This window comes from Macrobrachium nipponense, chromosome 14 (assembly GCF_015104395.2).
Source record: "Macrobrachium nipponense isolate FS-2020 chromosome 14, ASM1510439v2, whole genome shotgun sequence".
In the NCBI taxonomy this organism is placed as follows: Eukaryota; Metazoa; Arthropoda; class Malacostraca; order Decapoda; family Palaemonidae; genus Macrobrachium; species Macrobrachium nipponense.
Window position 1 is genome coordinate 24,831,024 of NC_087207.1, and position 17,108 is coordinate 24,848,131.

The 17,108-nt window shown below is 40.2% G+C and overlaps 2 protein-coding genes across 2 annotated transcripts in view; one reads left to right on the plus strand and one right to left on the minus strand.

The window, feature by feature from the left end:
• The window catches only part of LOC135226400 (von Willebrand factor A domain-containing protein 5A-like), a 442,225-nt gene that overhangs the window by 248,820 nt on the left and 176,297 nt on the right, over positions 1-17,108 (minus strand). The window lies entirely within an intron of this gene.
• LOC135226404 (von Willebrand factor A domain-containing protein 5A-like) overlaps positions 1-17,108 on the plus strand; it is a 192,592-nt gene that overhangs the window by 52,446 nt on the left and 123,038 nt on the right. Inside the window, exons 6-10 of the mRNA XM_064265923.1 lie at positions 105-239; positions 8,246-8,406; positions 9,698-9,914; positions 10,176-10,302; positions 16,950-17,094. Coding sequence (XP_064121993.1) covers positions 105-239; positions 8,246-8,406; positions 9,698-9,914; positions 10,176-10,302; positions 16,950-17,094 — 785 coding nt within the window. The remainder of the gene's footprint in view (positions 1-104; positions 240-8,245; positions 8,407-9,697; positions 9,915-10,175; positions 10,303-16,949; positions 17,095-17,108) is intronic.

Here is a 17,108-nt window from a genome sequence, read left to right on the forward strand (position 1 = left end):
TTGGGTCCTGTGTTGACGACCTCTTACTGACAGATTACATTTTAAGAGGCCCTTCTTAAGTTGGTTTTTACCCAGTTTAACATATGAAAACAATTATTTTTCAGGTTCTCAAGCTGAACTGCAGTTGAGTATGATGATGGAACTAAAAGTCAAGACTGATGGAGCTGTGAGTTTCACTTTGCCAACTGTTCTTAATCCTCGATACTGTCCTGGTGACATTTCTCCCAACCAGCATACAGGTAAAGAGTTTTCTCTCACCATACTCATTTTCTTCGTGCTTCATTTTTCATCAAAACTTGTGTCTTGCATCAGTCTTAGCGCTATAACTATTTCTTGCTTAGTCAAAAACTCAATACGTACTATAACATTGTACTGTGTACTTATAATAAACTTAAACTATAAGTAGAAATGGCTGAAAAACCATTAAACAAAATTTAATCCTTCCTGTGTGCCATATCTATAAACAAGTTGCAAAACTGTAAAAATGGATTTTGACGAAGGATAAATCTATTTCTGGGGGAAGACCTGTGTCGCCCGGTGAAATGGTCCTGTAGCACGCATTACTAGGTATAAATAGATGCTAAATATACCAGAGAAAAGGCTAAATGGAATGCTGAAGTTGCTACCCTCAGCTCGAACGCCAAAGGGCGTCTGTATAAGCACTGGGGCTAGTGGAGGCCACTACCACAGGTCTTCTGCCAATTAGAAGATTCCCTTCAAAGTCCCTCACAAGGCAAGTGCCGTTACAAGGACTACTACATCTACCTTCCGCTCGCTACTACTACAACCCACAAATGGCGGCTTCATTCCTGGATTACGCACCCAAGCTTGGACTGGCTACAGGGTGGGGATCAGGAAAAGAGAGAGGGACGGGTTCACCGGGCGACACAGGTCTTCCACCAGAAATAGATTTTTCCTTCGTCAAAATCCCTTTTCTGGGTTCGACCTGTGTCGGCCAGTGAAATAGTATCAGAGAATTGCCATACAAGCTTGAAAGATACAAAGCAAAGATATAATGAACAATAAAACTTAATGTTCTCTTAAGATTAAATTTAATAAGCAACGTAAAGAAACAATTAAGATTAAATTTAATAAGCAACGTAAAGAAACAAGCAAACTTAGCTGCATTCTTAAGGTTAAGTTTCAATGGTATGATAGATGGAACCAATATGACCAGATACATACAAGTATGTACAATAACAGGTAAGGAATACAAAAAGGGGTCATATACACTATGTACAAGTCCGGCAACGGAATGACAAGCAAACCAGCCCGGCACGGGGGAGGGAGGAGATTGGTAGGGATTACGAGTGAGGCAGGTAGGAAGGAAAGAGTATCAAGGGAAAAAAGCTAAGCAGAATAAAGGAAAAGAAAATAGAGTTTTAGGACTCGGTCATCTCAGGGAAGACTGCTCCCTGCAGCCACTGCTGAAAATTTAAGGGCCTCTAAATTCTTGAGATAGTGGCGTTTAAATACTGCCGGAGATTTCCAACCTGTATATTTCTTCAGCTCCTCGAAGTTCATATTATGAAAATAGTTAATCGAGGTAGCCACTGCTCGGATATCATGGACGTGAGGGACTGAATCTGGATTGGCTTGTTTAATAAAATAAAGAATTTGTTGTCTATTACCTTTTAACTCTTTCATATCCGCTTAGTTTTGAGCACTGTGTCCCCAGATATCCGAGGTGTCTGGGAGCGCTCGACAGTGCTAAAAAAATTATTATTTTGAAAATTCAGCAAAATATAAATTTTATGCCAACAACGTTCATTTGCTGTTCTTTTTTTCTAAATGTTAGTATTTTATGGTGGAATAGTCAGAATAAGAGTCCCAGCCCTCTAAATACGATAGAATGTGAGTTATTTAACAAACAAACAAAAAAAATCTTTACTTTTTTTTATATTTTCATTCCTAACCCAAAAACTACGAAAGTCAGGCGAATGAATTATTTTTTATGAGAAAGCCAATAAAATTCCCTAAATATCGACATATAAATCAATGGAAAACGAATAAGTCCAGCCTGTGAAAAAATTGATAGAAAAGAGGATAAGAAACATAGTGATCTACCCGGCGCATAGTGAGAATTATCGCTAGAAATTTTTTTTTTGAGGAGCCCTATCTCAGTTATTTTTCATTGAAATTCCTTTGTAAATATACGAAAATGTAGAGGAAACATTGAAGAATAAAGGGAAGGTCAAGAAAAATGGCTTTGGATACGGCAACAGTTTCGTTTTGACATTATAAATTGATCGAAACGAAAAAATTTTACCGTTGTCAACATTTATTGCTAGAATAAAAATTTGTTGAAGAGCCCTATCTCGATTATTTTTCATAGAAATTACTTTGTAAATATACGAAAATGTAGAGGAAAAGTTGAAGAATAAAGGGAGAGTTAAGAAAAATGGCTTTGGGGTCACTGAGAGGGAAGTGTAGGTGCGATCAGCTGATTTCATTGTGAGAATTTTACTACGCCAGGGATTTGAGCATGCGCAGTACAGAAACTACTTTGCTGGCGTATTGATACCCGAGATACACGGTCCAAGGTATGATCTAGCCTATGGAAATCGCTACTTGTCCGAAAATTAAAAAAAAAATGCCCCTGCCACACGTACGAAAAATTTCGTTACATTTTACATACCGCTACGTCAGTTGGATAGATAGGGGATAGAGTATTTTTACGTACTATTACGTCAGTTGGACATGAAAGGGTTAAGGATATTGTTCCGTCTTTCTCTCTAATAAAAAGAGGACCAGAAGACTTTTCAAAAGTTCTGGCCAGATAAGATTTAAGAGTGACGACAGGACACAATAATGCGTCCTGTGTAAGAGGAATAATCTTCCACGGAGCCCACCTGTTTTGTGGGTCTTCATTCTTGGCCAAGAATTTCCGATCCGGGGATAGTAGAACTTCACCCGACGGAAGGAAATCGACGTGATTTGGGTCTCTAGAGAGAGCCGACAGTTCAGATATTCTGGCGCCTGAAGCCAGACTCATTAAGAATAATGTTTTTCTGAGAAAGGTTACATATGAGCATGAATCATTATCAGTGTCCGAGGCTAATTTAAATACATCATTTAAAAACTAGGAGACCGCATGAGGGCGGTCTACTGGTCCCAGTACGAATCTGTCAAATCAATACTAAAGCCAAGCTGAAAAATCTTCCTTAAGGCAGATTTGGTTGTAGTAATGGTACTAGCAGCTAGACCTTTCTCGAATAGGGTTGTAAAGAATGAAATTGCCAGATTCGTAGTCATCTTTTGGGCATCCGATTCTTTTAGAAAGATGGCCAATTTCTTTACTGCAGAATCATACTGTCTGAGTGTTGACTCTCTTTTATCATATTCTATGAACAGGATGTTTAGTGGATCGATACTAGCGACCTTTTGGGCCGCAAACTTCATGAAGTCCATAAAGTTAGGGCATTTAGAATTCTTGAGGGAGCTGACACAGTCTTAGTTTGTACTGCCTTAGTCAGTTCTGGACAGGGGATCTGTCTGGGACGGAGATTCAATTCTAGTAGAAGAGGGAACCAGTTGCTCTTCGGCCAGTTGGGTGCAACCAATGCTACCTGTCCTGTGAAAGATCTGAGTTTGTGCAGGACTTTCATCAGGAGGTTTACTGGTGTAAATAGGTAAATTTTCTGCCAACTGTTCCAGTCTATGGACATCGCATCCGTGGCGTGAGCTAGAGGGTCTAGGTTGGGAGCCACATAACACGGAAGTTTGTGATTGGACTCCGTGGCGAACAGGTCTACTTGAATGCCCGGGATTTGATTGCAAATCCAACGGAATGACTTCATGTCCAGGGACCACTCCGACTCCAGCGGAGTCGTTCTGGATGGTGAGTCTGCGATGACATTCCTTACCCTGCCAGGTGAGTAGCTGACAGGTGCCAACGATTGTTCGTCGCTAATGAGAAAATCCCAATCATCACATGATTTACTTTGCTCGACCTGGAGCCTCCTCTGTTTATGCAATGAATTATCACTGCGCTGTCCGAGACTAACCTTACATGACTGTTTTTGACTGGAGTCAGACGTTTTAAGGTCAGAAAAATGGCCATTGCTTCTAGGACATTGATGTGGAACTGGCGGAACATCTTCGACCACGTTCCTTGAACTTTCTTGTACTTATTGTCAGTAACACCCCCAACCGCTCAGAGAGGCGTTCGTGTGGACTATCAGAGACGGCGGGGGAAATTGCAGTGGGACTGACTTGGAAAGGCTTCGGTGTTTCGTCCATGGACGGAGCCTTTTCATCAATATCGGCAGAATTAGAGAGATCTTGTCTCTGAATTTGTTGTTGGCTCTCTTTTGCCAGACTTGATTGATATCCTTCAGTCTGGCTTTCAAGAAGACGTCTGTTATTGAGGCAAACTGAAGCGAACCTAGAATACTCTCTTGAGTACGACAAGAAGCCTTTTTGTTCTTGAGGAACTGTCTCGTAGCCTTCGCTATCTCTCTGCACTTCTTGGATGGGAGAGATAGTTTGTGCGAGTTTAGGTCCCATTGGATTCCCAACCATTGAAAGCGGGACGCCGGAACGAGACGAGATTTTTCCTTGTGTATCTGGAAACCCAGATACTATAGGAATTCTATTACTTTGACTGTTGCTTTGCTACACTCCTCGTCGTTGGTTGCCCAAATGAGCCAGTCGTCTAGGTAAGCTACTAACATTACCCCTTGAGCTCTTAGTTCTTGGACTAACATTACCCCTTGAGCTCTTAGTTCTTGGACTACCGTCTCTCCTAGTTTGGTGAATATTCTGGGTGCTATGTTGAGCCCGAATGGCATGACTCTGAATGAGTAAGCTTGTTTTCCTAGTTTGAAGCCTAGGTATGGAGAGAAGTTTCTTGCTATCGGAACATGATAGTAAGCGTCTGTAAGATCTATAGAGGTGGTGACGATCCTACGGGGAAGTAAGGTCCGCACCTGTGAGACGGTCAGCATGCAGAACTTGTCACATTGAATGTATGAGTTGAGACGGGACAAGTCCAGAATCACTCTTCGTTTGTCCGAGTCCTTCTTTGGTACACTGAACAGACGTCCTTGAAACTTTAGGTGGTTGACCTTCTTTATTGCCTTCTTTTGAAGGAGATCTTTGGCATAGTCTAGTAGGTCCGTCATTGGAGCCTGGTGAAAACTGACTGGTGGAGGAGGCCCTTTCTCCCATTTCCACCCTAGACCTTTCGATACAATGCTGTGGGCCCACAGACTGAAGGTCCAATGGTCCCGAAAGAGATATAGTCTCCCGCCCACCTGCTGGGTCTCACTGGTTGGTTGCAGTCTTGCCTCCTCTGCCTCCCCTGAAGCCTCTGCCTCTAGAGCCACCTCTCTGTCGGAAGGCACCTCTGGCTCTGCTACTACCTGCATGTCTACTTTAGCCGCGGAATGCTCCCCACGACTCATAGGAGGCGTTGAAGGCTGGGGAGGCTACTAAGGCTGTTGAGGTCGAGGGTTGCTGAGCCGGAGGACTCTGAACCAGGACAAACTGCTGCTGTGGCTGAGCCTTGGATGTTGAAGGCTTGCCGATCTGGGAGACAGGGACCGCCTGGAGAACCGTCTGAGGATGAGAGGACTGGTAAGGTTGGAATTTCCTCGCCCTCTTCCTAGGTTTGGATTGTGGTCCGGGGGTCTCAAACTTCCTTTTGAAAGGAAGTCCCCAACGGACACGAAGGTTCTGGTTAGCTCTAGCTGTCTCACCGAGGACATTGTTAACTGCATCCTCAGGGAAGAGGTTGGCGCCCCAAATTGAAGCCATTGGGTTTAAACTGCCAACCCTGATATAAGGAGATTACACCAACTACTAGCAACCACTCCCCACCAACCAATCCCCCCCCCTCCTGGAAAGATAGATACTCTAGCGGCCGTTCGTCGGTAGGATTACTTGCACCGCGAGCTATTAGGCAGTGCCGGACAGGACCGGTGCAGGGGGTGGGGTGGGGTGGAGGAGAGTGGACAAGTTGTGAACGCCTGGCCACAGCAACCGATCAGTGGCCACCACCTTACGGGAGCTATATCTAGCCTACTACTAAAGGGAGCAGAAGAGGGTAGGCCAACTGGCACCCTAAAGGAGGCTAGGCCAAGGCAATACACAACAAAACAAACATAAAATAATGATGAGGAATCACTGGAAGAATTGCGAAAGAGGAACAATAAGGGGGAAAAGGATATACCCAGCAGGGACCTAGTCTAACCCTCCGAGATCGGTACAGATCCGGTCAGGTAGGCTAGCTCGACCTCCAAGGACATCATGACGTGGACGGAAGAAACCCAACAAAACCCTCCAAAATCGAAACTTTCAATCTGGTCAGGTACGATAGGTCTAGGCCCAACAAACACGACACGAGAGGGACTCTCTATCCTGGACCGCTCTCCCTACAAGCACAATAACGCAGGCAGGGGGCGAAATGGAGGTGCCCGAAGGGTGGAGGGGCAGGGTCACCTGACCTACCTTCCAAAGCCTAGCCTAGGTCTGGTCGGGTAAGCCAGGGTAGGAAATGCAAAACTCCCAACCTCACAGTGATATGAATATCAAAATGTGCATAAAATCGAGTGCATAGCTGGCTAACATCGAAAATACAATAAAGCATGCATGCATAAAAATCGCGCAAGAGAGAGAGGAATCGCCCTCTCTACAATACTAGCATAGTATAGGCTAACTGGAAGCCCAAATACACACTTCACGTACAATAAGACATAAAAAAGAGAATACGTACGAAGAGGAACTAACACGCTCCTGAGGGACTGAGGACAAAGGCTAGAAAAGGCGGAATAAATAATTAATAAGAGACCCCAGAGGACGTCAGGAGCGAGTTAAGAGCCTACGACGTATAGATAAATAACGTAAAATCAGAACTCCAGATACGATAGGAGCTATGAAAATGCACGGGAATACTAAAAAGCGGTAAAAACAGTTAAAACTAAACCGTGAAATAAATGTAATCATAATCAAACAAAGGGAAGAAAGAACGCACGCGTCTGAGGATGCACCCAAGATGGCGGGTGAAATAGCATCACCCCCGTGCGCGAGAACTAAGGGCCAAAAAGGGGGATGCATCGCGACCACATGAAATAGCAAAACGTAAAATGGAATACTCAACTTGGATGAAAAAGCTTGGAGCTCTGCAGCAGACTTGGCTTCAACAAAACACAGAAAAGAGGAGCAGCGAGAGACACGTGCGACAACAATGCGGCTAAATACAGGAATGAAGCCGCCGGGCATGGGTTGTTGTAGTAGTGAGCGGAAGGTAGATGTAGTAGTCCTTGTAACAACACTTGCCTTGTGAGGGACTTTGAAGGGAATCTTCTAATTGGCAGAAGACCTGTGATAGTGGCCTCCACTCGCCCCAGTGCTTATACCGAGGCCCTATGATGTTCGAGCTGAGGGTAGTAACTTCAGCATTCCATTTAGCTTTTTCTCTGGTATATTGAGCATCTATTTATACCTAGAAATGTGTGCTACAGGACCATTTCACCAGCCGACACAGGTCGAACCCAGAAAAAAAAGGACCAATTTGAAGCCCCCTTAAAAGCCTCAGATATTGCATATTTTACATGTGAATAGGACCACAGATTTCTTATGTTTAGCCTGGATGTGGTATCCTTTCTGAGCTGGCCTCCACACTAAGGCATTTTTTTCTCGAGCAGCGAGCCGTTGCTGCCGAGAATGAAAAAAACCGGGAGCTTTTTAGCTCGAGATTCTTGCTCCGAACAGGAACGGAAAGCAGCCAGCCACCGAGCCGCGAGCCCACAGCATAGTAAACAAACAAGATGGCTGCTTGCTGATAGTGGCTCTCCTGAACCACTCTTGAACCCACAAACGTTTTTTGTTACTCTTGCATTCACGTAAGTTTCCGAGAAATAAACCACTGCAGCGCATCTTGCACAGGTCGAACCCAGAAAAAAAAGGACCAATTTGAAGCCCCCTTAAAAGCCTCAGATATTGCATATTTTACATGTGAATAGGACCACAGATTTCTTATTGTTAGCCTGGATGTGGGTATCCTTTCTGATGGAGTGATTACAATGAAAGCTTGGAATTTTGATAGATGAAGAAAATAAACTGACCTCTTTTTAATATTGTCATTTGTATATAAAGTATATAAAATATTTACGTATCTTATATTGATGTTTTTTCAGTTCTTTGCAGACTGTTTTTATAATGCTGTTTAGGATATCTTTAGGTATATCTACAAGTATTAGCAATCTTTTGTATTTGAAGTAACTTTTAGGGTTTTTTTCAGAGAGTGTTGCACAAACTGGCAACCCTGAAACAGTCATTGTGTCTGAAGCCTATACGTTTGGCATGAATGCTAAGGTTCAAGGGGGACATACTATAGCTCGCATAACCTCACACCGTGAGTCCTTGAATGTGAAATTAAGTGACGACAGTATGTCTGCAGAGGTAAGTTTTTTTGTGATATATTTGTGCTGTATCTTAATACTATTGATGTTAAATGTTGATAAACTTTTTATATAAGTGAAGTAAGTGTCATCAAAGTAGTAGATTAGAAGCTTGTGGGAATATTTCAGAAAGGAAAAGATTTTGGAAGACAGGATTTGTGGCATTCATATTTGCCCAATTCCTGACCCTTGCATGAATTTTACTAGATAACTAATAAATCTTTGCTTTCTTAGTCACTTTTATCTATTTTATGGTGGTGAATAAATTTTGCTTCTTCTATCCTAGGGCTCTAATGCAGGTTACAATATGATATTGCAAGTGGAAGTGGAGTGTTCTTGTTTTGCTCTCGTATTTTTTTTTTGTGTATCTACTAGTTTACTTGTTTGTTGTCCTAAGATTTTAAATAAGTGAAAAAATATACAGTACACATTGTAGGAAAATGCACATTTTTTTAAGGTTTGTAAGTTTATTAAAAGATAATTTTCACAACTTTATCCTTTAGATGTGGAAAGGTAATATGCTGAGGATCAACAGATGCTTATCAGTTTGCCATTGTTACCTTGTAACCTAGCCATTTTGGCATAGATATAATTTGTTTTTCCTGGAGAGTGGCAGAGTGCAAGATATTCCATTTTCTTCTTTTTTAGCAAATCAAGTTCTAGGATTGTAATGAAATTTAGTTTTTCTCACACCTACATTATTTGTCAGCATGTAAGTACTATTTATCTCCATGAGATTGTGAAAACATCCACTCTGACTCATTGCAGTCTGTTGTAGGTAGGCCATTACCATGGTCTATAGTTTACTTGAATTTGTATAATTCATACATTGTTGCAGATAAGTAGTGTAATTGTAAGAAACATATACCAATGAAGAAAACAAAAGCCAGAAACAGCATTGGAATACAATGATATCAGTTTCTATCCTTTCCTGAGGTTTATGTTAGGGGTCAAGATTGCAGAGAATGCTTAAGAAACCTCAGATTCCAGGTGGAATTTGTAGTTGATAAAAGATGAATTCCAGAGAATTGCTCATTCTGTGGTCCCTTGAAGATTCTTCCTGAAAGAGTAGGGGATACTGTATTTCATTTTCTTGTAAATACATGAAGTATTGTACATTGGACATGAACTTAAAGTTTATTTAGCCTGTTTCAGCAAATGGACAGTTACTAAGGTATTGAATTTTATATAGTAGTTTATTGTGTACTGTACGTACTTTCAAATTATTATTATTTCTGTATATGTGATTGATTTAACTTATGTAGAGCACACTTAACACCTGTCCCTTTCAGGTGACTCAAGACAGTGAAGGATTTAAGCCAGATCATGACTGGAGCATGTTGATATACTATGCCAATCCATACAAAACTCACATCATTCGAGAATCAGGAGAACGAGCTGGTACTGGCCTCATGAAGGATGATCTTGTCATGGTCAATTTACACCCAGAATTCCCAGAAGAAAGTTACTCTCACAGAAACGAGATTTTATTTGTTGTAGATCGCTCAGGTAAGTTGAATGTCTGAAAAACACTTAGTATGTACAGCGTTTTGAAATCTTCCTTGTCTTACTGTTTTCTGGCATGGCCACGTCATTTTGGTTTTATTGAATATTACATGCTGTCAGTGTGAATATGGCTTGTATGTTCATCAACTGCTCAGCAACTCGGCCAGTGCCTATCAATTCTCAGGCAGATGTGAACATTTAGAGTAACATTGTTAAGTATCAAAATATGCTGTCTTACAGTAGTATTTTCTTTTGGGAATTCAGGAAGCATGGAAGGAGATAGCATACAAAGTGCACGCGCCACACTTCTCTTGTTCCTGAAGAGTCTTCCTACAGGATGTTACTTTAATGTTATAAGTTTTGGAAGCACATATTCTCTACTGTTCCCAGAGTAAGTAGATTTTAATATCTTGTAGCTCTTTTCCACTCCTGCTTTGTTCTTTATTCATGTTGATTTAATTCATAAATACTTTTGTCCCATAAGATTACAAGTTAAGTGATATAGAATCCTCCATCTGATCGACATTCTTAATTAGTATCTCATTTATATCTGGATAAATTTATTTTTAAATATATTTTTGCCCATACACAACATTGGATTTGTTTCTCTTATCTCATTTTCACGACTTCCTCTGTAGTCTTTAAAGAGCTAAGAGTTATTCTTTTCTGTATTATACACCAGTTCTGTCTTCCAGCCTTAAGATGTACCAATGAAGAGATATTCATCATATCTTAATAACTGGGTACCCCGAATGCAGAGTTGTCACCTTCATCAACTTTGTTACTAAGAATATGATACTGAATCAGTAGTCTAGTCCAGTGGTATAGAAAACTTAAGAATATAGTTTCTGATATGCAGGGCAATTATATGATGCATATTGACAAACACTTTCATGGTTTATCATGTGAGGTGGCTAAAACGGGTGTTTTATAATATGTATAAAACTTCTTTTCATGCAAAGCAGTCAACTATAATTAGCCATGATATTTTCTGATGTTTTATGGATAGAAGAAACAACAGCTAGAAATAGCTATTGACACTTAGTCCAAGAGCTAAGGCCCTTTGAAGTAACCGAGAATGGCCAAAAGCAAGAGTGGTTGTTTTTAGGGTAAAAAAGTGTGCTAAATCCAAAAATAGGCATCTTACAAGTCCCTGGTGGGACGTATGCCTTTAAGACACCATTTACCATCATGACGGCCGTGACAGAGTTACGACCAAAAGTGACAACTTCAGGCAGAAGTGTCATTGATTAATGATACCTTTCCTATTCTGTCATTATAGTACTAACAACAATTTATAACTTTTAAATGAATTATTAATGTTTAAAAAAATATATATTGGATTTTTTGTTTCCATTCATTACCAAATGGGCACAGTGCAAAAACGTTTGTGTGCACCATAATAGTTTAAGACCCTGTTTGTCAACAGGTACAGCATGGGATAATTATGATGAAAACACTGAAGCCCTATCAGGGAAAGGGACTTTACATGATACCTTTGGCATTTGCTACCAAAATGTTCTTAAAAAAGACATATCAACCGCCAGTCCAACAGGTAAAGATACAACACAAGCAGACATGTCACCCAAAAAACTTAAGCAAAAACAAAAGTTTGACTGACATGGTTCATCCAATTCCATATTCAAAGAAACCTCATATCTCAACCTTCAACTATTCAGTTGAATAAATTAATAAACCCAGGTGCCTGATTCAGATAAGAAGAAATATAGAATGGGCAATGTCAAGTGAACTATTTGACGATACACCAATGTGGTCCGGATTGCCAGATACATGGAGAACTTACATCCAGCCCCGTCACGACTGAATGTGGTTGCTGAAACGATGAGACAATCACAGACTGTTCCATAGGAGTGTGGCGATACATACACACTAGTGACCTACGATCTGTTAATCGTAAAACTAGCTATGGAGATACAGGACCAAGAATCTCCAAAATATGATGATCTGCCCATATGCTTTGGTACTTTTCACATCATGGTGGCTTATTTTGCTTCACTTGGATATTTCATAGATGAATCTGGAGAACCCCTTATTCTTGTGGGTACAGAGGTCTTGGCACTTGGATCGTTTAGAGGATTTATTGCCGGAAAACACTTCAACCTCCACAAACGACTACACCCACTGCTAGCTACAGCTTTCCAGGTGTTGCATTTTCAGAGCTTTCTTAAAACCAATGGTGGCAGTAACTGAACACCTACAAGGAATGTTGCATACTTTGAACTCAGCTGCTGACTTGGAGAATCTAGAAAGTACACGAACATATATAACCCTAACGGATGAATATGAACACTTCACAAACAAAAGATCTGGATGTCATGGAGCAACTGCAAGGTATTTGATTCTGTATATTGATCTTGTGCATATATTTCTCCAGTTTGGTAGGGCCTGTTGTACTAGTGACCTGGATATGCCTTTGGAGCAAACTGTAAATGGTGATGCAGCATCACGACTGAAAGGTATATTGGCTTTCTCACTGTCATTCTCTGCCCGTCGAAAATGGATGGTGACAAAAACTTGAAAAATCAGGTGTAACAAAAACTAACACACATCTCAAGAGCTGAAACCCTATCATATCAAACGAGATAACAGTAACCTTCAAAAACTAGTAAGAGGAATAGAGGACACACTGAATTCATTTGGAGAAGCTCTGGGTGATGAAAATTTGTACTGCATAAGCACTGGGGAAGCAGAACCAGACAATGTAAAAGGAGACCTCATTCACTGTACGGAGAAAGGGAAAGAGTGGTGTGATAAGTTTACCAGTGAGTGCTTTGCAGATCCCAACAGGTTTGAAAACCCAATCCCTAAACATAAAGTAAAATGTTTTATTAATGTGGCCATGAAGGTCAAAATATCAACCAAGGGTATGAAGATTAGGGAAGTCCAAGGGACAAGAGATATATTTGGTAAACTTGTTCCTAGCTTTAAATATGAGAAGGTAGATCTTCATGAAATTTTGAAATTTCCTTTAACAACTGTACTAATGTCACTTCACTAGCACATATTGATGGAACTGTTATGAAAAGCAGCAAATCCAATTTGATGTATATACTAGAATGAAAAGTTTCAAGTGTGACACCGACATCCGTGGACACTTGTGTGGTAGATGGAATGTTCATAATACAGTCATGAGAGAGTATAGCACCCACCTATGGCGCAATTGCAAAGGACATCAAGGTAAATCTCTGTAGTAGACGTGGAAACGTTGGAGGTAAATCAGCCTCATTGTACAGGACCCTGAGCAACATCGTCCCAAGAACTTACAACAAGCACTGAGAAATAACTTTAAGAAGTCATTACTGCACTTTCTTGTGAAGGAATATATTTTAGACTGGTAAAAGACTACTACCGTTACAAAGAGGTTGATGGTCATGTTAGTGTGTGAAAAAGTTGGTGATCTTGAGAGTTGTCATGAGGAGGCCAACTCGCATATTATGTTGCATCTTTAAAATATTGCAAGAACATATGTTGTTGCCAATTTAATTGTGAGATGTAATAACACAGATATTCTTGTGATCCTGCTTTATCATGTCCATAACACAGCTACATATATGGATGGATGTAGGGCAGAATGGGAAAATACTAGAAGATTTATAGATGTCAGAAATTTTGCTTCAAATCTTGGAAGAAACCTGTGTATGGCTCTTCCTGGGCTGCACGCATTAACAGGTTGTGATTTCACAGCATCATTTCTGAGGAAAGGAAAGATTGATTAAACCATATGCCATTCCTCCAAGGAATTCCAAGACACGTTTGCCAAACTGGGAACAGAATCACGGGACAGTGTTGAAACCATCTCAAAAGAGTTAGAGAAATGTTTTTGTGTTCTCCATGGAAAACAAAAAATAGCTTCAGTAGATGAAGGGCAGTACTTCATTTTTTCAGTCATAAATGCAAGCCAAAAAATGTCCAACAACCACTTACGAATATCAAAGGCTTTATTGCTGGTGGACTGCTTCCTTGCCAATCAGTACTGAAACAGAAAATTTGTTGCTCAATATATGTTGCATTAATATGGAAAAATGCCAACAAACCCGCCCCAACAACGCTCAAACCTGAAGATAATGGGTGGCGAGTTCAAAATGGTACATACGCTTGACTTTGGTTTAAGGGAGAGCAGATACCAAAAGACATCTGTTGTAGGACTGATGATGAAAAGACGTTGGATCCAGGGAACGAAGTAAGTGAAATCGAGGAAGTTTCTTCTGAAGACCAGTGACTGAGTTATGTTCTTTTGGTTAACAGTATACTACTTATTCTATTCACATTTATAAATACTCTTTAATTTAATCTTAATTTAATCAGAAGGTTATTCATTACGTTGCTTAGCTTTTCCCATGTAACAAGTTCCATTAAATTATCTTTGACATCGGACGACTTCAAATGCCCTCTAGAGGACATTTAAACTTTAAAGAGTTAATAATGGATATAGATCATTAATCTAAAAGCTATACAATGTTATTACTATAATGACAGAATAGGAAAGGTATCATTAATCAATGACACTTCCGCCTGAAGTAGTCACATTTAGTCGTAACTCTGTCACGGCTGTCATGATGGTAAATGGTGTCTTACAGGCATATGTCTCACCAGGGACTTGTAAGACGCCCATTTTTGGATTCAGCACACTTTTTTACCCTGGAAACAACCACTCTCGCTTTTGGCCATTCTCGGTTAGTTCAAAGGGCCTTAGCTCTTGGTCTAACTACACCTCTGAGCCATCAGAAGTATTAACCGCCTCCCTTCTTTCTTTTGTGTAAATTGATTGTCACAAATAGAGAAAGAGGAGACTGAAAGGTGGGTGCTTCTTTATAATAGATAGGTTTGTATGAAACTTAGTTTGTTCATTACAACCCAATAAATGATATACAAATATGTATTTTCTATATGCAACACAGCCAGATGCATAAACTTGTACCAATAAAGATTCAAGTGCCCTTGCTGTGTGTGTCCAGTCCTCTTAAAACAATTCAGCTGCTGGTAATTTTCTTTATATGACTCCATGTCATAAACGCAATGTTGTGTTTCTATCACAGAATTTAGGGCCCAAGTGATTTAATTTCTAATTTAATTTAAGGCCATAAGTGATTTAATTTCTGATTTAATTTAAGGCCCTAGTGATCTAATTTCTATGGCAGTTTTCTTTCAGTCTTTATACTTTTTTTATGTGATTTTAGGTGATGGAGGTCATGCTGCAGGTTTGAAATAGTTTGAATGTCTATGCCATCCCTTCATTCAGATTGATCAACCTTGTGGTTTTGAAGTTTCATCAGTCATCAAACTACCACATGACTTTCAGGTTCCAGCAGTAGTTCACAGGTCTCCTGGAACAAGAAGTCAGTAGTTCACAGGTCTCCTGGAACTAGAAGTCCGTAGTTCACTGGTCTCCTGGAACTAGAAGTCAGTAGTTCAAAGGTCTCCTGGAACTAGAAGTCAATAGTTCACGGGTCTCCTGGAACTAGAAGTCAGTAGTTTACAGGTCTCCTGGAACTAGAAGTCAATAGTTCACAGGTCTCCTGGAACTAGAAGTCAGTAGTTCACAGGTCTCCTGGAACTAGAAGTCAGTAGTTCACAGGTCTCCTGGAACTAGAAGTCAGTAGTTCACTGGTCTCCTGGAACTAGAAGTCAGTAGTTCAAAGGTCTCCTGGAACTAGAAGTCAATAGTTCACAGGTCTCCTGGAACTAGAAGTCAGTAGTTTACAGGTCTCCTGGAACTAGAAGTCAATAGTTCACAGGTCTCCTGGAACTAGAAGTCAGTAGTTTACAGGTCTCCTGGAACTAGAAGTCAATAGTTCACAGGTCTCCTGGAACTAGAAGTCAGTAGTTCACAGGTCTCCTGGAACTAGAAGTCAATAGTTCACAGGTCTCCTGGAACTAGAAGTCAGTAGTTCAAAGGTCTCCTGGAACTAGAAGTCAATAGTTCACAGGTCTCCTGGAACTAGAAGTCAGTAGTTCAAAGGTCTCCTGGAAACTAGAAGTCAATAGTTCAGGTCTCCTGGAACTAGAAGTCAGTAGTTCAAAGGTCTCTGGGAACTAGAAGTCAATAGTTCACAGGTCTCCTGGAACTAGAATCAGTAGTTTACAGTCTCCTGGAACTAGAAGTCAATAGTTCACAGGTCTCCTGGAACTAGAAGTCAATAGTTCACAGGTCTCCTGGAACTAGAATAGAAGTCAATAGTCCTAAGGCTCTTCCCAATGGTAGCAAGCTCTTCCAAGAGCTGCACTCCACAGATTTCACAGTCACATGGAGTCCTTCATTTTCATTTGTGGAGCATAACCTTTGTTGCATCTGAGAGAGAGGGGTTTTGAGTTCTCTATAGTGGTTATCACTACCTTATGGTGGTGTCCTATCTCTTAATTTTATCAAGGGAAGTGTCCAAATTTCTTGCTTTGCATAACAAACATGTAGATTACACTCAAAGCAGTTATTCCCCATTTTGTGGACTATTTTGGGTTTCTCTGTGATATGAAGACATTATTTTATTACTTTCTATACTTTCACCTTGAAGGAATAATGCATACGTATTATGTAATTTAGAACGACGTTGCAATGTAACCAGATACATACAGTAGGACATACTGTACAAGTAAGGGTCTAAAGAGTCTCACCAAGAATGTTGTCAGATTTAGAAGGTATAAATTGTAAATAAAATTTGCTTTGTACAGTTAAAATTTTGACCTAGTCTCAGAAATTATGTATGCTAAATTGATATTTTAATTAATTTTTTTAAAATCTTTTTTAACTGAAAAGACAAATTTTAATAGAGTGGAAGATTAGAGTGGAAGAATGCTGATAGTATTCTTGTTTTGTCAACTTCAAAAGAAAGCTATATTTGCAGAGACATCTCAAGTTAACTGATACTCTTTTGGTAATACGAATTGCTTATGTTTTTCTTAACAAATCTTGGTAACGTTATTTTTCTACCCCAATGTCCCGTTTCATTAGATTTGAAGGCCTTAACAAAACTTTTGATCTCATCAATTTTCATCTTTATTTATATTTAACTTTTCTTACAGTGGGAGCCAGGAATACACAGAGGAAACACTGAAGAAGGCACTAGAACTTCATTCTACAATACAAGCTGATATGGGGGGCACAGAAATTTTGCAGCCTATTAAGCAGATTTATTCTACACCTCCTAAACCTGGATATGCAAGGCAGGTTAGTGAGTAAAA